Source organism: Salarias fasciatus, chromosome 6, assembly GCF_902148845.1.
Source record: "Salarias fasciatus chromosome 6, fSalaFa1.1, whole genome shotgun sequence".
NCBI classification, from domain to species: Eukaryota; Metazoa; Chordata; class Actinopteri; order Blenniiformes; family Blenniidae; genus Salarias; species Salarias fasciatus.
This window is the reverse complement of record NC_043750.1, coordinates 26,277,488-26,293,093: the sequence shown is the minus strand read 5'-3', so window position 1 is coordinate 26,293,093 and position 15,606 is coordinate 26,277,488. Positions and strand designations below refer to the sequence as shown.

Genomic DNA, 15,606 nt, shown 5'->3' with positions numbered 1-15,606 from the left:
ATTAAGTTGGTCTCCGAACCAAGGTGAAGCCATTTTTAAACCACTCTGACCTGGAAGAGACAATTCATGCTTTTATCAGCTCAAGAATAGACTATTGCAACTCCCTTTACATCGGAGCGTCCCAGTCTCGCCTGAGTCGCCTCCAACTGGTGCAAAACACTGCAGCTCGCTTCTTAACAAACACGCCTCGCCGTGACCACATTACCTCAGTTCTTTTATCATTGCACTGGCTTCCAGTTTCTTTCAGAGTCGATTGTAAGTTCTTACTTTTTGTTTTCAAAGTGCTTAATGGCCTCGCTCCCCGAAAGCTGACAGAGCTTCTGAAAGTTCGCAAACCAAACAGAGCTTTGAGGTCATCAAATCAGCTCTTGCTGGAAGTTCCTAGAGCCCGATATAAACACTGAGGAGATCGGGCGTTTTCTGTTGCTGGGCCCAGCCTTTGGAACGAACTGCCCCCCGACATGCAAACCATCACTGACTTGGGCCTTTTTAAATCAAGGCTTAAAACTTATCTATTCAGGATGACTTTTAGCACTCAGTAGCACAGTGGCACTTCGTTTGAATTGTATTTTACCTGTTTTATTTTCATCGCTCCTTTTAATTAGTCATGGACAAAATTTCAAATTGTACCATCTGTTTTAGTTGTTAAGATTTTATTGCTTTTATTTCACTGTAAAGCACTTTGGTCACTCTTTGTGTGTAAAGGGGTATACAAATAAAATTTGATTTGATTTGATTTGATTCTCTTCCTGGTTTAAAATCCTTTCACCTCCTTTTTCCTGGAATCATTCCAGTCCAGCTGCTTCTTCCAGTTCCATGTTGCTCCTCTCATTGCCAGCCCAGGTGGCAGCTTGACCTCATCAACACAGATGAGGTCTTCAGCATCAGCTGATTGGTTTAAAAGCACTGCTCACACCACAGCATGTTCCTTATCCACCACAGAAGACGCAGATGCTCTTATCACTCACAATCACACCCACGGGTGCTTCAGAGTCACTGGCTATGTAAATGCACTCAAAAGGGGAACTTCCATTTCAAAGTACAGCATAGTTTACAGCATCCATCTTCTATAGCTCTTTGTCTAGTTCGTAGCCATGGACTCTTGTTGCTGATCCAGGGCAGAGACAGTATATACCCTGGACAGGCTGCAAGGTCATCAAACCTTTTTGAAAACTGTGCTTCCATCCATCCATTACCCTGTGAAAGGCTGCAGGGTGCTGGAGTCAATCCCAACCAATGATGTTTGAGGGCAGTGTACGGACTGGACAAGTCAACACTCCATCACACTGAGTTTCCTTTTTTATTTAAATAAACACAAATGATTCTGATATCGACTAAACTGCAGATCTAAATCTTGTAGATGTTACTCTTCTATTTATAATCAGATCCTGACAATAGGTTATAATAATGATAATAATAACAATGGATTTTATTTATAATGCATTTTGCATTTGTGGGCAAATCTCAAAGTGCACAGTCAAGAAGACAAAAAATAAACAATGATAAAGACAATAAAAACAGTAAGACAATTAAAACAGTAAAGGCAGTCAGCAGTAAAATCAATCTGAAAAAGCAATATGAAATAAAACGTTTTTCAGCCCTTTTTTGAAAGAGTCCACCGTCTGTGGAGCCCTGAGGTGGTCGGGGAGGGCGTTCCACAAACGGGGAGCCACAGCCTCAAAGGTCCTGTCGCCCATGGTCCTGAGCCCAGTCCTGACCTTGAGGTAGAGTTGAGTGTCGTCAGCATAGCAGTGGAATTGTATTCCATGCCTGCTGACGACACGACCGAGGGGGAGCATGTAGACGGTGAAGAGGGTTGGACCGAGGACAGAGCCCTGGGGGGACTTCACAGGTGACGTTGTGGGGGTGGGATTTATTGTCCACCAGGGCTACCAACTCGGTCCTTCCTGAGAGGTAAGAGTGAAACCATTGGAGGGCAGTGCCAGTGATGCCGATGTCATGTTGGAGGCGATGAAGGTGGATGTGGTGATCATCATTACCAAATGCAAAAGAGAGGTCGAGAAGGATGAGAAGGGAGGTGGAGCCGGAGTCAGAGGTCATCAGAAGGTCATTTGTGACTCTGATGAGAGCTGTCTCTGTGCTGTGAGAAGGGTGGAAACTGGATTGGAATTTCTCATACATATTGTTTGATTTAAGATGGTTGTGGAGTTGGAAACAATTCTTTCAAGGATTTTGGAGATGAAGGGGAGGTTGGAAATGGGTCTGTAATTTCACAGAGGATAAAGATGGTGTCCTGGGGAGAACACAGGTTTTTGAATGGTATGGGCGCTTTAAAAGGGGCGAAATGTCCATTGAAGACCAGCCCTGCTCCGGACAACCCAAAATCTCATGCACGCAGGAAAAGATCCGCGAGGTGGAAGCCGTGGTCTTGGCTGACAGGCGAAGGACGATCGGGGAGGTGTCCACCTTGATGGGGGTTCAGTGGAGTTCCTGTCAGAAGATCCTGTCCCAGGATTTGGGCTTGCGGTGGGTCGCAGCGAAGATGGTTCCACGCGTCCTCACTCCGGAGCAGAAGGCGGCCTGCGCGGATGTGTGCCGGAAAATCCTCCAGCACATTGAAGAGGATCCTGGGCTGCTGGACAAAGTCATCACGCCTACGATCTCGAGACGAAGCAGCAATCGAGCCAGAGGCGACACCCGGACTCCCCTCAGCCGAAAAAAGTGCGCCAGTCCCGGTCAGCGGTAAAAGCCATGGTGATCTGCTTTTTCGACGCAAAAGGGGTAGTCCACCGCGAATTTGTGCCGCCTGGGCAGTCTGTTAACCAGGACCACTACATCCAAGTCCTGAGGCGGCTCCAAGAAGCAGTGAGGCAGAAGCATCCATAGCTTTGGCGGGATGGTGAGTAGTGGCTGCACCACGATAACGCGCCGGCGCACCGGGCCCTGCGCGTAACGCAGTTCCTGGCGAAAAACGGGATGACCCTGCTGGCTCATCCACCCTATTCGCCGGACTTAGTACCATGTGATTTTTTTCTCTTCCCAAGAATGAAAAAAGAGCTGAAGGGGTGGAGATTTGAGGACGTCGAGGAGGTTAAACAAAAATTGAAAGATGCACTGAACGGGATCAATACGCACGAGTTTTCAAACACCTTTGAAACCTGGAAAACACGGATGCAACGGTGTATTCAAACCAGTGGGGATTACTTTGAAGGTGACAGCTTTGAATAATTGTTAAAATAAAACAAAAGAAACATTATGACCAGTGTCCGTTTTTTTTTTCGGTTCTCCCTCGTATCTGATTTGATCTCATCTGATGAAGAGCTCAACATCAACCTGGGATGCTGACTTATGGAGCCACTTTCTTCTCACAGATCCAGTGGTTTTGAAGGCCACATGACTTGTCATTCCAGCTGCCACATATATGAATCTCTGCACAATTTTCCTCTTTACCCTTGTCGTTATTATCGGGCTGTCCAGGGATCCAGTAGCTGAAAAAACAAAACAACAATATATCTTAATGTTTTTAGTCTACAAAAGTTCAACAAGCAAGGACTAAGATGCAGAAGTAATAAGTTAGTTACTTGTTCCCTTATTCAAGGTCTTTAAATTCAATGTAAGTTAATAGATTGAATTATATGTGAACCTTGTGTTCAGCAGAGTCCCGTCCACCCATCGCCACGTCCCCTCCTGTGCGCCATCAGTCAGTCCAATCCACATTTCCTTGGAAAGTCTTCTTAAGAAGTCCTTACAGAGAAAATCATTGATCAGTAGACATCGGACTGATAGTGCATTTGTAACCCTGTACAATCCTCATATTAGATCACACAAACATAAGCTACCTGTTCTTCTCGGCTGTCTATAATCATCAGGTCAGCCCCTCTGCTCAGACAGTCATTTCGACTCTTCTGCCAGGTTTTCCTGGTGGAGGAAACGTAATAGAGGCTGGAACAGAAATACTTCCATCCCTCTTTAAGAAGTTGATCTGAGAAAGAAAAGAACAGCATAATGTTTTTACATTTACAGTTGAATTAGGATTTTCTTTTGTATATGAGCACACTGCTCCTTTCTTCAACTGTGCATCCACTGAGTATCTATTCATGCTCAATCCACAGTATCAAAACGTGTACGATTGTCAAGGAGAATTCAAAATGTGCTATCTCCATGATCAGCGGCTCATAACACACACTTGGAAAGCAGTTTCTGTGCTGTTTGATTCTCTAAAATCAGATTCCAAATTGTCACAAGATCAAAATGTGAAGACTTATGGATCAAAATGAGCTTTTTCATTTTTTGGAACAAGATGGCGGCACGTATCTATAGGCAACGGCTTCAGGCTCTCGGGTTTTGGCTGTTTTTGCTTTTTGCTTTTGCTCATTAGTGGAAGCCCTAAATCATTATGACAGGGCTGAATTTTTGAACACTGGAAGAAACTGCAAACTTTATGCAATTTTATGCTGGATTCCATACCACCGGAGAGCCAGCGGATCCATTTTGGCTCTAACCATACCTTCTCTGTGGCCCAGGAGATGGAGGAGACAAGTAAATTAAAGTCAGGTAACAGGAGCGGCGTGCACGCCAGGCTACATGCTAACACGCACCGGCCGGCTTTTCCCAGTGTCTTTCTCGCCAATGTCCGATCACTTACCAACAAAATGGACGGGATGCAGCTGAGGATCATCTCGCAGTGGAGGGACAGCTATGTGGCTATCATGACTGAAACCTGGCTGGATAACAGCACACCCAGCACGGTGGTGGAGCTTGTGGGATGCTGTCCGTTCAGAGCAGACAGGACTGCAGCCTCTGCTAAATGCAGAGGCAGAGGGCTCGCTGTCTACATCCATAACTCCTGGTGTACAGCCACATACATCATCGGAAAGCACTGCACACCCAGTCTGGAATACCTAGCTGTGAAATGCACACCATTCAAGACAGTGAGAGAGTTCTGCTCCATCCTCATCTTCACCGTTTATATCTAACCACGAGCTAACACTAAGCTAGCACTAGAGGAGCTCTTCTGTCTGATCAGCACACAGATGAACTCCAACCCAGAGGCAGCTGTGATTGTGGCTGGAGACTTCAATCACGTGGAAACAAAATTCCACAACTTCATACACTTTCCCCCCAGAGACAATAACATACTGGATCAAGTTTACTGCAACATTTCAAGAACATAAAAGGCTGTAGCAGCTCCTCATCTGGGCATGTCAGATCACATCTCCGTGGAACTGATTCCAGTCTATAAACCTCTGATCTGCACAACCAAACCAACCACCAAAACAGTTCTGGTATGGACTGTGGAGGCTGCTTCACCTTTACAGGACTGTTTTGAACTCACTGACTGGGAGGTGTTTAAAGATGGCTCAGGGCTGGAGGCATACACATCATCCGTCCTGAGCTACGTGCAGTGCTGTACTGATGCTGTTCTACTCACAAAATTCGTCAAGGTGTTTCCAAACCAGAAACCATGGTGTGACGGCACAGCGTGGTCTCTGCTCAGAGCACGGAACACAGCTTACATGTCAGGTGACAGACTGGCCTAAAGCAGGGCCTGGATAAAAACTGAGGAAGGGCACCAAGCAAGCCAAACACAGGTACAGAGTGAACTGAGGAGCACTTCACTGACAATAACCCTTGGAAAATGTGGAGAGGCATTAGAACTATTACCGACTACAAGAACAGCAACCGGCAGATCAACCAAGACTCCACTCGGCCAGGCACCTTGAACAGTTATTTTCGACTCTTCAAGACACCTGGCAGCAGAGAGACTGTTCATCTTCCACAGCTTGAGGAGCAGCCCCAGCCCATCGTCCTGCAGCAGCACCAGGTGAACTCCACTCTAAGGAGGATCAACACCAACAAGGCTGCAGGATCAGAAAAGGTGTCAGGTTGGGTCCTTAAGCTATGTGTGCATCAGCTGGCTGGTGTTTTTGTGGACATTTTCAACCTGTTAAAGTAACTTCAGGCAACTTTACAAAATTTAGCTCAGTGCTGTCGCGATAGGCGCTGTGGGCAACTGCAGCCACCAGCCAAGACGGAACGGGAGGAGCGCGCACAAACACTACTGACTGTCCATCTTCACAGCACTGTACCAGGGATGCTCATGCTGTTTACTACGCCGTGGTTTACTGCAAGACCACAGTGCATATTATGTGATTTTTGTCAGCATCCGTTTTCACTCCCAAATGCAGCTGAAGCTCCCTCCATGAATCAAACGCATATCCAATATTTATTCGGGTGCCTGCACGACTTCGGTCATTTTTTTTTTTTTTTTGACTCACGAGATAACGCTGATAAAGTCCTTTTTTTTCTTCCTGGTGGCACTTTTTTGTGGGCTTTGAGGATAATATGAGGAGCGCGCGGGGGGGTGGGGGGGGGGGGGGGGGGTCGTGCTTCGATTCGCAGACCAGGAGCAAATATATAATATATCGGGACAGCGGACACGCACACGGGCCATGAGAGCGGGGAGAGGGGGTCAGGGGGGGCAGGTGAAACCTCCCGATGGCCACCCTGCCCCTGATCCCAGCAGTGTTTGAGTTCGTGTCCACAGTGGCCATGTTCTTCCTGTTTAAGAGCTGTCGGCAATGAGCATACAGCGTCAATTTACATCACATCCCCACGAATGCGGGAAATTCGGACACCGAACAGCAACAAATTCTGAGGCACACAGCCTGTATAAGGCAACAGACAGATACGTGGATTGCCCTTTTATTTTAGGTTTTTAATGCTTCACAGCCCATTAGCGTTGAATAAACTGGAAATGCATGTGTAGTTTTTCACAAATTTTGCCTTAAGTCCCTTTAAAGCTAGCTTCAGTTCCTGTATGCCTCAGGTCCTCCATCACTGTGCCTGTGCCTAAAAAAATCTGCTGTCACCTGCCTCAATGATTACCGCCCTGTCGCTCTGACCCGGTAATCATGAAGTGCTTTGAGAAGACTGTCTTAAGTTGGACATCTAGGCTACTCTGGACAGACATCAGTTTGCCTATACAGGAAGAACCTGTCAACAGAGGATGCAGTCTAATGTGCACTGCACACTGCCTTGACCAATCTGGAGCATCCCAACACTTATGTTAGGATGCTATTTGCGGACTTCAGTTCGGCTTTTAATACAGTAATCCCGGACAAGCTGATATTGAAGCTCCACAACCTTGGACTATCAGGCTCAAGATTTTCTCATCCACAGGTCTAAAGTGGTGAGAATTGGGGACCAGACATCATCCACACTGATCCTGAGCACAGGCACACCGCAGGGCTGTGTGCTCAACCCAGGGCCGGCCCGGGCTTCTCCAGTGCCCTAGGTGAGCCCGACACGAGCGCCCTGTGCCTCGAGTTGGTGAGCGGGGGCAGGGGCAGGGCCGGCGATTACGCTGGGCATCCGGGGCACTTGCCCAGGGCGCCGAGCCACAGGGGGGCGCTTGATGAGGCCGTGAGGCGCACCGTCCAGGGTGCGCCGCTGTGACGGCCGTTTGAGCAGCGCACTGCTTGGTTCGCTCGCTCGCGCCCCTCGACAACTATTGCCGACTCACCCCCCCCTCAACAACTGTGGCGGCGCGACTCTCCGCGACACTACCACGGGGCGCTCGTGTCGGGCTTGCCCAGGGTGCCTGAGAAGCCCGCGCCGGCCCTGGGCAGGGGGATGCCGAGCTGTGCCGAGAAGTGCAGTGTTCACACGGACCGTTAGAGCAGTGCTCACACGGAGCGTCGGGGCGCCCCTTGTACGGCCATGGCGCCCCCCCCCCAGTACGTGGCGCCCCAGGCAGGAAGGTGCTTTGCCTGTAGGACGAACCGGCCCTGCCAAAATGTACAACATATTTAAGCTGGTCACTTTGAAGATTAATTTCACTGTGCACTAGTCACTTTTTGTTTGGTTTTCAAAATTTCATTGTGCTCTGCACGTCAATAAAGATTCTCGATTCTGCAATAAATCTTTCACACATGCGCCACCCAGGTATAGATCACCTATCTTTCTGACAGCTTCAAGTTAATTGCTCTCACAGGCAACAGGACTTTTTTAAAAATACCTTCAGGTCAGGAGATATGTGAGAGCACATCTTCCTAATTTTGCCACTGGGAAAGATAAATTGGCCCTGCACTGATCACTGATCATCCACCTTACAGATTCCCATCTCTCACCACATAAGGAAACCGCTGTCTATGTCAGAATGTGTGAATGTGGGTTAATCAATAATTTGGCACTCTCAGGAATCCCTCTGTCCCTGCTGTTCCTCTGTAATCCTATATAAACTCTCAGGAGACCACAATTATCATTTCATCTCGTTTCGACCTTCTGTTTGATTGTTAGCCATATAAAAGATCTCTTTCCACTCACCTAAACACTAAAAGTTAAATACCTGTCATCAAGTCTGTAAATGGGCACTTTCACTTTCTTACCTTAATGAGATATTGTTTGTGAATTGTGGCACATGATGTGCTTTGCAGCAGTGCGAGTTCTACTTTCTGCGTTTGCCATTTTTGTGAGGAGAGGACACGATCGATTAGATTTACTCAGCCTACAAAAAAATGCATAAGCACCACCCCTGCAGGGGAGCGCTTGGTTAGATTTGGTCACCCCTCTTCAAATTCATCTAGGTGGTTTTGTTTTGTATTATTTGGCTGGGAACGTGAATATATTTGCTCCAATGACTTTGTGGGTGGGTGGATGAAACCAATCTACTCCTCTTAAATATAACTGAAGTATGTTATGTTTGTAAGAGTGCATGTGTCCATGATTCTAAACAAAGTGCGAATCTTGTCCGGTCTGTATATCGCAGTCTTTAGGCTTATGAGATAATTTTTATTTGAAATTTTTTTTAAGACATCATGTGATGCTTTGTAGAAACCAAATGTGTATTAGGGATGTATGATGACTTAAGGAAAAATGATCTAAAACAAAACTGAACCTTCTTGTCACTCTTAAAAAGAAACAGTTGAATGTGCAGAAAATAATGAAGATAGAAATGGAAGTGAATCTAATTATATTTTAACGATTGTAGATATTTTTTTCCTTTTGGATCTGTCTGTAAAAAATGTTACTTTTTTAATGAGAAATTGTGTGGATTAAGAACATTGTTATTTGTCATATTAGCTTTAGGTCTGTCTTTGATAATATAGCCTTCCTGTTATACTTACTTATGTCATCCAGTCTCCTCTTCAGCTCATCTTTCTGTCCAGTCAGGATTTTTATCTCGGCTTCATGACCTAAAACTGAATTTGTTTAATTTATTGCATCAACTTTTAAAAAAAAAAAAAAAAAAAACTTTGACACTTTAAACTGTGATACAAGAGTTCTCCCTCATGGTACATGGACTATAATCATTTGAGAATGTAATGTTTTCAATATTGAACAAAACATTGAAAATAAAAAAATGGATTTCTTAAATAAAACAGTAATTCTTTCCTTTTGACTGTCTCGTAGTATACTTTGTACATCCATACTTACGAATCTAACATTGAGCCATCTTTTACATTATAGAATTTACCACGCACATGGGTTTTCTCCCACCTTATTTGTGAGGAGAGAGCATGATCAGTTACAGTAGATGTAGTCAGTCCACCAAATGCATAAGGTGTCACTGTGCAGGTGGTAGGACCCCAGCGCAGGCAGCACAGAATGAGTTGTCACCTCCTTCTGGCGGTCATTCAGGATTCATAGAACTAAAGTTACATTCCTATTTTTCGTTTTTTGTTGCTTGTTACTTGGTAAAGGTAGTCCAGTTTTTCACTGTAAAAGTACTGAGCTGAGCGTTGACTGTGTTGTGTTTTGCACAGCATAGTCGAATATGACCAGTTTTTCATTTTTGTTTTTTTCATTTTTTTAAACATCAGAATTGTCTACACTAAAGTGGCTTCACTGTCATACTTACTGGAGTCATTCAGCTTCCCCTTCAGCTCATCTCTCTCTTCAGTCAGCTGTTTGGTCCTGGCTTCACAGTCTGAAATGGAGTTTGTATGATCTTTTGCATCAGCCTCAAAATAATGAGTTAAAATCACATGCTATATTGTGTCAGAGTTAGAGATGAGATCCATCACCCTGTTGAATTGTTTCAGCATATGCACAGTCACTTATTCAGGATGTGGTTGAGTTGATGATAAAGTCATGAAGGTTTTGGTGAATTATTTTCATCACTACACTCAGAAACAGACTGAAGCTTTCAGTGCTTTCAGATTGTCTTATAGTCATTGACCAATAGATCCTTTCAAATAATGTTTCATATCGACGAAGTGGTTCAGTGCAAAGTCCTTGTTGATGATGTCTTCATGAGTAAATAGAAAATTCAAATTTCTAATTGGGAATCAATAAAACTGCAAAACAGGGAACTCGAGAAAAGAAGCTCACATGCATCATGACTTGTTGTCCAGTGAGGTTGCTTCAGTATTCTTCAGTATCAATTTCTGAAATAAAACTGATCTTCCTCAATTTGGTGTATTTTAAACAAAACAAGAGAATCACATTGTTTCAGTTATGTCTTGTATCAGATCAGTCTTATACTGAATGTTGATCCAGCATTTAGTTCATATGAATTTTGGTGAAAACATGTTCAGAACATCAGGTTTCTCTGAAGTGCAATGAAGAGCAATGTGTGCAGTCTGTTGAAATAAAAAGTTTATTTCTGGAAACAGAAGAGGCGACAATGTCTGCTTTCCTGTGTCAGAAGTGACATGTAAGCAAATAAGACTTACTGAGAGAAAGTCTCAAGGAAATGTTGAGAGCAACCTGAAGGATGCAGAGGAGACCAAAAGACACAGCAACACACCTGTACAGCTTCAGACCTACACACACACACACACACACACACACACACACACACACACACACACACACACAGGGTCAATGTTTAAAAATTTTAAAGCAATAGCTAGAAAATACTTGAACACATTATGAAAATTTATTGAATGCAATGACGAAAGCATCAGGTTTTTGAACAACAACAAAAATCTTCAAAAAAATGTTCATAACTGATGTTTTAATAGAAACACAGAGAAACGCTCAGCACATTATTTAAACACTGCTAAACTCTTACACAAATTCAATAAGGAGAAGTTTAAGGTTGATTTGATGTTAGTGTTTGTCTCTCACCTGGTGCTGCAGATGTGTCTCTGTGGCCTTTATTAGAGATGTTTTCCATCAAGACTTCAGGTTCATTTTCAAAGACGACCATCTCCATGTTAGTGAGGCTGAGAGTGAGGAGGCTGCTGCTCTGTTTTATGTATATGTTGCTAAACTTCAAGGTATATCTTTGTTTGTCATTACTTCTGCTTAAAACATTTGTACTTCCTCATGTTAAACATCTAAAACACTCAAATGTGAGGACAACTAAAAATGCAGCAGGTCACATGACATGTTTGGCACCAAAGTTCTGAGTCTGTTTTTACATTTTGATCACACCTCCGTCAGCTTCCTTCCTAAAAATGTTTTTGCTAATAACTCACTGTGAGGAGAATGAGAAATGTAATTCTGCATTTAACACAACTGAAGTCCACTGAAGTGAAATTATAATGTCTCACCCTGGAATAATTTGCTGGTTAAAACTTCATATTTACCCATACGTAAACAGTCATGTTGTCTTTAACACATGATGAGGTTGTTTAAAAAAGCTTCTGAGAGGATTAGATACGATTGTCACTTTGACAGACATGTTTTATTGAAGAATGTGAGTCTTGTCAAAGAACTGAAGGCTGCACCTGTTTTAAAGAAGCCATGTTTTATTCTTTGACTTGTGTGTTACAGATGCAGGACACTTTTAACATCTTAGTTTTTGAAGCAATATGCTCGTTTGACTTCCTTGTTTGAGCTGTCTTGTTTTGTGAGGAATTTATTTCACATCACACAAGCAGGTGTTGCCTCAAAGAAGACAAAGTACTCACAAGATTGAAGAAGTTGATTGTCATGTGTACAGGACATTCAAGCAGCAGTTTACAGCAAGCGAAACTAGTCAGAATATGTCTTATCTCCCATTCCATACTCAGGACAGTTTGTAATCCTTCTGCAGTGTGTTAAAACTTAAGAGAGTGAAATAATAAAACCCTGAACAGGATCAAGTAGGGAAGAAGATATAGGTGTGAAAACCTTTTGCAAAACTTGGTACAAAGGGACTAAACAGTTTAGGAGTTGGGGCTGTGACTGTATCGTCTGTCTGACATGTGGGGAACGGTCATGGTGGAAGCAGTCCAAGAATGGATTTGTAAATGTTGCACGACGTATTTACCGAGAGGCTGCCTTGTGAGCGGGTCTGCGCCGAGCGTGCGCACACACACACACAGATGAAGCGGAGCAGATGGGGCTGTTCAGACAGCGGAGCACGGAAAATAGTGCAGCTTCACAGATGAACTGCAAAAGAAAGTTCTCCACATACCAAGAAGAAAAATACAATGTAGCAGAAAAGCAGGATGAAGAAGAAAACTAAAAATGAAAAGTATATATCCTTTTTACTTAAGTTAGTGTTTTTGTGAGACTCTTCTATTATTTATCTTATTACAGTTATTAAGAGATATATGGTTGAAGCTGTATTTTTGAACAGAAGAATTCATATTTAGAACATTATTTAATATCTATTTACTTATTTGAAAAGAGTCTAAGAGAGCTGTTATTTTGTCTCAAGTTTTTACAGATTTCATTTATTTTGTTGCACAAGTTAATTTTGCAACTTTGAAGCATAATAAAGCATGTTCATCAACCTCCACAAAGCCTGTCTGAATTTGTGTCTCGAGGCCCGCCGATTGTCCTCTTTTTTGGAAATCAAAATATGGTCACCCTAATTTAATGAAAAGAAGTTTAAGACTGTTGTGGAGGCACTGGACTCTAGTGATATTTATGGCATTTCCACATATTTCTGAATGTTTGTGTATGTGGCTGAAAGAGTGAGACAGAGTGGAGTGACAACAACAGTGTTCTTGTAATTTTATTCTAGATATAAATAAACTGTGGATCATCTTTCAACATGTACTCAGTAAATATGAAGCAGATTTTGGGTTATTTTTAATGATACATTTGCACATAAGTCGGCACCTGTTCTTCACGGGTGTTGATAGTCATAAAGTCTGCCCCTCTTTGCATTCAGTCTCTTCGACCCTCCTGCCAGGTGGAGGCCCTTCATGCTACAACCAACCTTGAAACTGTCAGTCGGAAATACTCAAAATATTTTTGCCAGATGTTAGTTTGAAAAAATATAAGTAAATATACTGAAAGATGTCATTTATCTAGGATGAGGAGGATGAAACCGTGTCTGCTGCCTTCACAGAGGATCCAGAAAGTCATGCAGAGGTATGTTACTGATTGTTCTCTTCCCATTAAAATTCTGAATACTCCTGTGGAACATAGAGCTTGACATTTAGGCGACACTGAAATATTCAAATTGTCATCCTTTTGAACAGATCATGGCTAGTCAGCAGCAGGATGGTCCCTCAACTTCCACATCACAGATCAACACTGTGAGATGGATGTTCAGTAAACACCAGAGGCTCATTTCATTCAATTCATGTGCAGCTGTATAATTTAATGTCCTCTATGTATTCCCAGTTACCAATCTAAGAAATTTAGAAAATCCACTTACTTAACAAGATAGAGAAATCCCTTAAAGAACAGCAGTATCTGGACTTCCAGATGAAGAAGAGAAATTGGAAATTGAGATACTGGAGCACAAGTTGCAGGTGGGTTCATGGTCACAGGTGAATTATGTTCACTTTTGAAACATGAACTAAACCCTTAATATTTTTTTGTAGGAAATAAAGAAGACAAAATGAAATGTGTGTCATGTCTTTTATTTGCTGTGGTGGTAATGATGGTGGTGATTTAAACTCCTGAGTGCTCTGCATCTCTAGTGTTATATAAAAAAAACTCCCTTTTGCGAAGAACCGCAGTGCAACACACAATATCTGCTGGGATGTGAGTGCGCGACTACGTTGGTTATGTTGCAAATGTATGGACGGAAAAAATTGTGAATGTAGCAGATTGAGACGTGAAGCGGTACTGTCCAGAAACGCCAAAACATCTATGTGCGATCTGTAAATAATCTCCCGACGAATATTCAAATCACGCTGCAGTAATGCCGCAGGATCACTGATAAAAGGACATGAAATTTTGACAGTTACACAAAAACTCGCCAGCTGACTGAATGAATGAGGAAATGGAACCGCGCGTGTGGCTGAAAGGGGGCGGAGCCAGAGAGAAATTTCAGGGTTGACTGAGAAAAACCTGCTTCCGACCAGGTTAGAGTCACGGAGTGTGTTACTGCAGTAACTGACCGACAGTTTAAGTTACCTCTCCTCGTGGAACAGGCTGGAGTTACTCCTCTGTCTATGGTTTTAGTTCTCTCCCTTTGTGCAATGGAAATCTCAGAGATTCCATCATTTCCGGGTTATTGAACACAGAGTTTTCTTTCAACCTGCTTGGTGAAATAGACCCCTGGTGTCACCAGTCAACCTCAAAGTCATGTTTTAAATGTTTCCCTGTCTTCATGTTCCTTCCCAATATATCCACTGTTTTTCCTCAAGAAGCCCACCTGTAACCCATCAGGTTCTGTACCATCATGTTTACTGGAGTCACCCAGCCTCTTCTTCATCTCTCCGTTTGGTCCCGGCTTCATCATCTGAAACAACGTCTGTGTGAATTTTTTTGCATTGTCCTCTAAATAATGAGTTAAAATCACAGGTTAATATTGTGTTAGAGCCAAATGATGAGATCAGTAAATCTACTGAATTGTTTCAGCATGAACAGTCAGTTATTCAGGATGTAGTTGAGTTGAGTTCATGAAGTTATTGGTAAACTATTTTCATCAATGAACTCAGAAACATACAGACTGAAAAGTACAGTGTGTCGGGATTGTCTCTTAGTAATGGGCCAATACGTCATTTCAACTCAGGTCTCTGGTAGACAAAGTGGTTCAGTGCAATGCCCTTGTTGACAGTGTGTCCAAGTGTAAAGTTTTCTTTTCTCAAAGGGAATAAATAAAATTGTCTAACTGAGAACTCAAGCTAAGAGAGTCACATGCATCATCACTTGTCTCACAAGGTTACTGCAATAATCTTGGATATCATTTTGTGGAAAGTAACTGATCATCCTCAACTTGGTAAATTTTAAAGAACATAAATAAGAGAATCACATTGTTACACATTTATTAAGTGCCATGTCCAATTACTCTTGTGTTGATGATTGCATTCCAAAGTATGCCGTCTTAACTTATATGAAGCAGACGAGCTGTGAATGCAGTCCGTGGCATGTTCATTTATTTTTGTCTCCTAGCATCCACCCTTGCATTGCCTTCTCAGTAGTGAAGTTCTTAACAACATTCACAATGACACATCCCACCCCCTACAAAGAAATATTTCCCTTCAAAGCCATGTGAAAGTTTTTTTTTTTTTTACATTGGAAATAACAATCAATGATATAAATTTGACTGCAAATCATTTAAATAACAACTTAACAATACTTCTTCTGCAACTGAAACATAAAGTGCCAATTCCCATAACATCCACTTCCAATTAACACACTTTGCTACTTTGTTGAGCAATTTCAAACACTAAAGTGTCTTCAACATTTCTCAATCAGCCTCGTAGTTGGGTCAACATGTCTTTTAGGCCTCGACAGTGTTTAAATAGCTGGTGGTGCTGTAGATGCTTCTGATAGACCATAATCAGTTTGTTCAGGACC

At 42.9% G+C, this 15,606-nt stretch overlaps 1 protein-coding gene across 1 annotated transcript; it reads right to left on the bottom strand.

The window, feature by feature from the left end:
- Window positions 1–1,286: 1,286 nt before the first annotated feature.
- LOC115390711 (CD209 antigen-like protein C) lies at window positions 1,287–11,147 on the bottom strand. The gene is made up of 7 exons (XM_030094690.1): window positions 11,038–11,147; window positions 10,641–10,730; window positions 9,824–9,892; window positions 9,090–9,164; window positions 3,801–3,943; window positions 3,605–3,705; window positions 1,287–3,449 (listed from the first exon to the last, which is right to left on the bottom strand). Exons 1-7 carry the CDS (start codon window positions 11,123–11,125, stop codon window positions 3,308–3,310), a joined length of 708 nt encoding a protein of 235 aa, XP_029950550.1. The 5' UTR covers window positions 11,126–11,147; the 3' UTR covers window positions 1,287–3,307.
- Between the last annotated feature and the right edge of the window lie 4,459 nt (window positions 11,148–15,606).

Bases quoted from the DNA above. Each gene is read 5' to 3' on its own strand.
- LOC115390711 (XM_030094690.1), bottom strand. From the start codon at position 11,125: ATGGAGATGGTCGTCTTTGAAAATGAACCTGAAGTCTTGATGGAAAAC. The intron at 3,706-3,800 runs GTAGCTTATGTT...TTTCTCTGTAAG, and splicing joins TAGACAGCCGAGAAGAACAG to GACTTCTTAAGAAGACTTTC. The intron at 3,450-3,604 runs GTTCACATATAA...TTGTTTTTTCAG, and splicing joins GGGACTCTGCTGAACACAAG to CTACTGGATCCCTGGACAGC.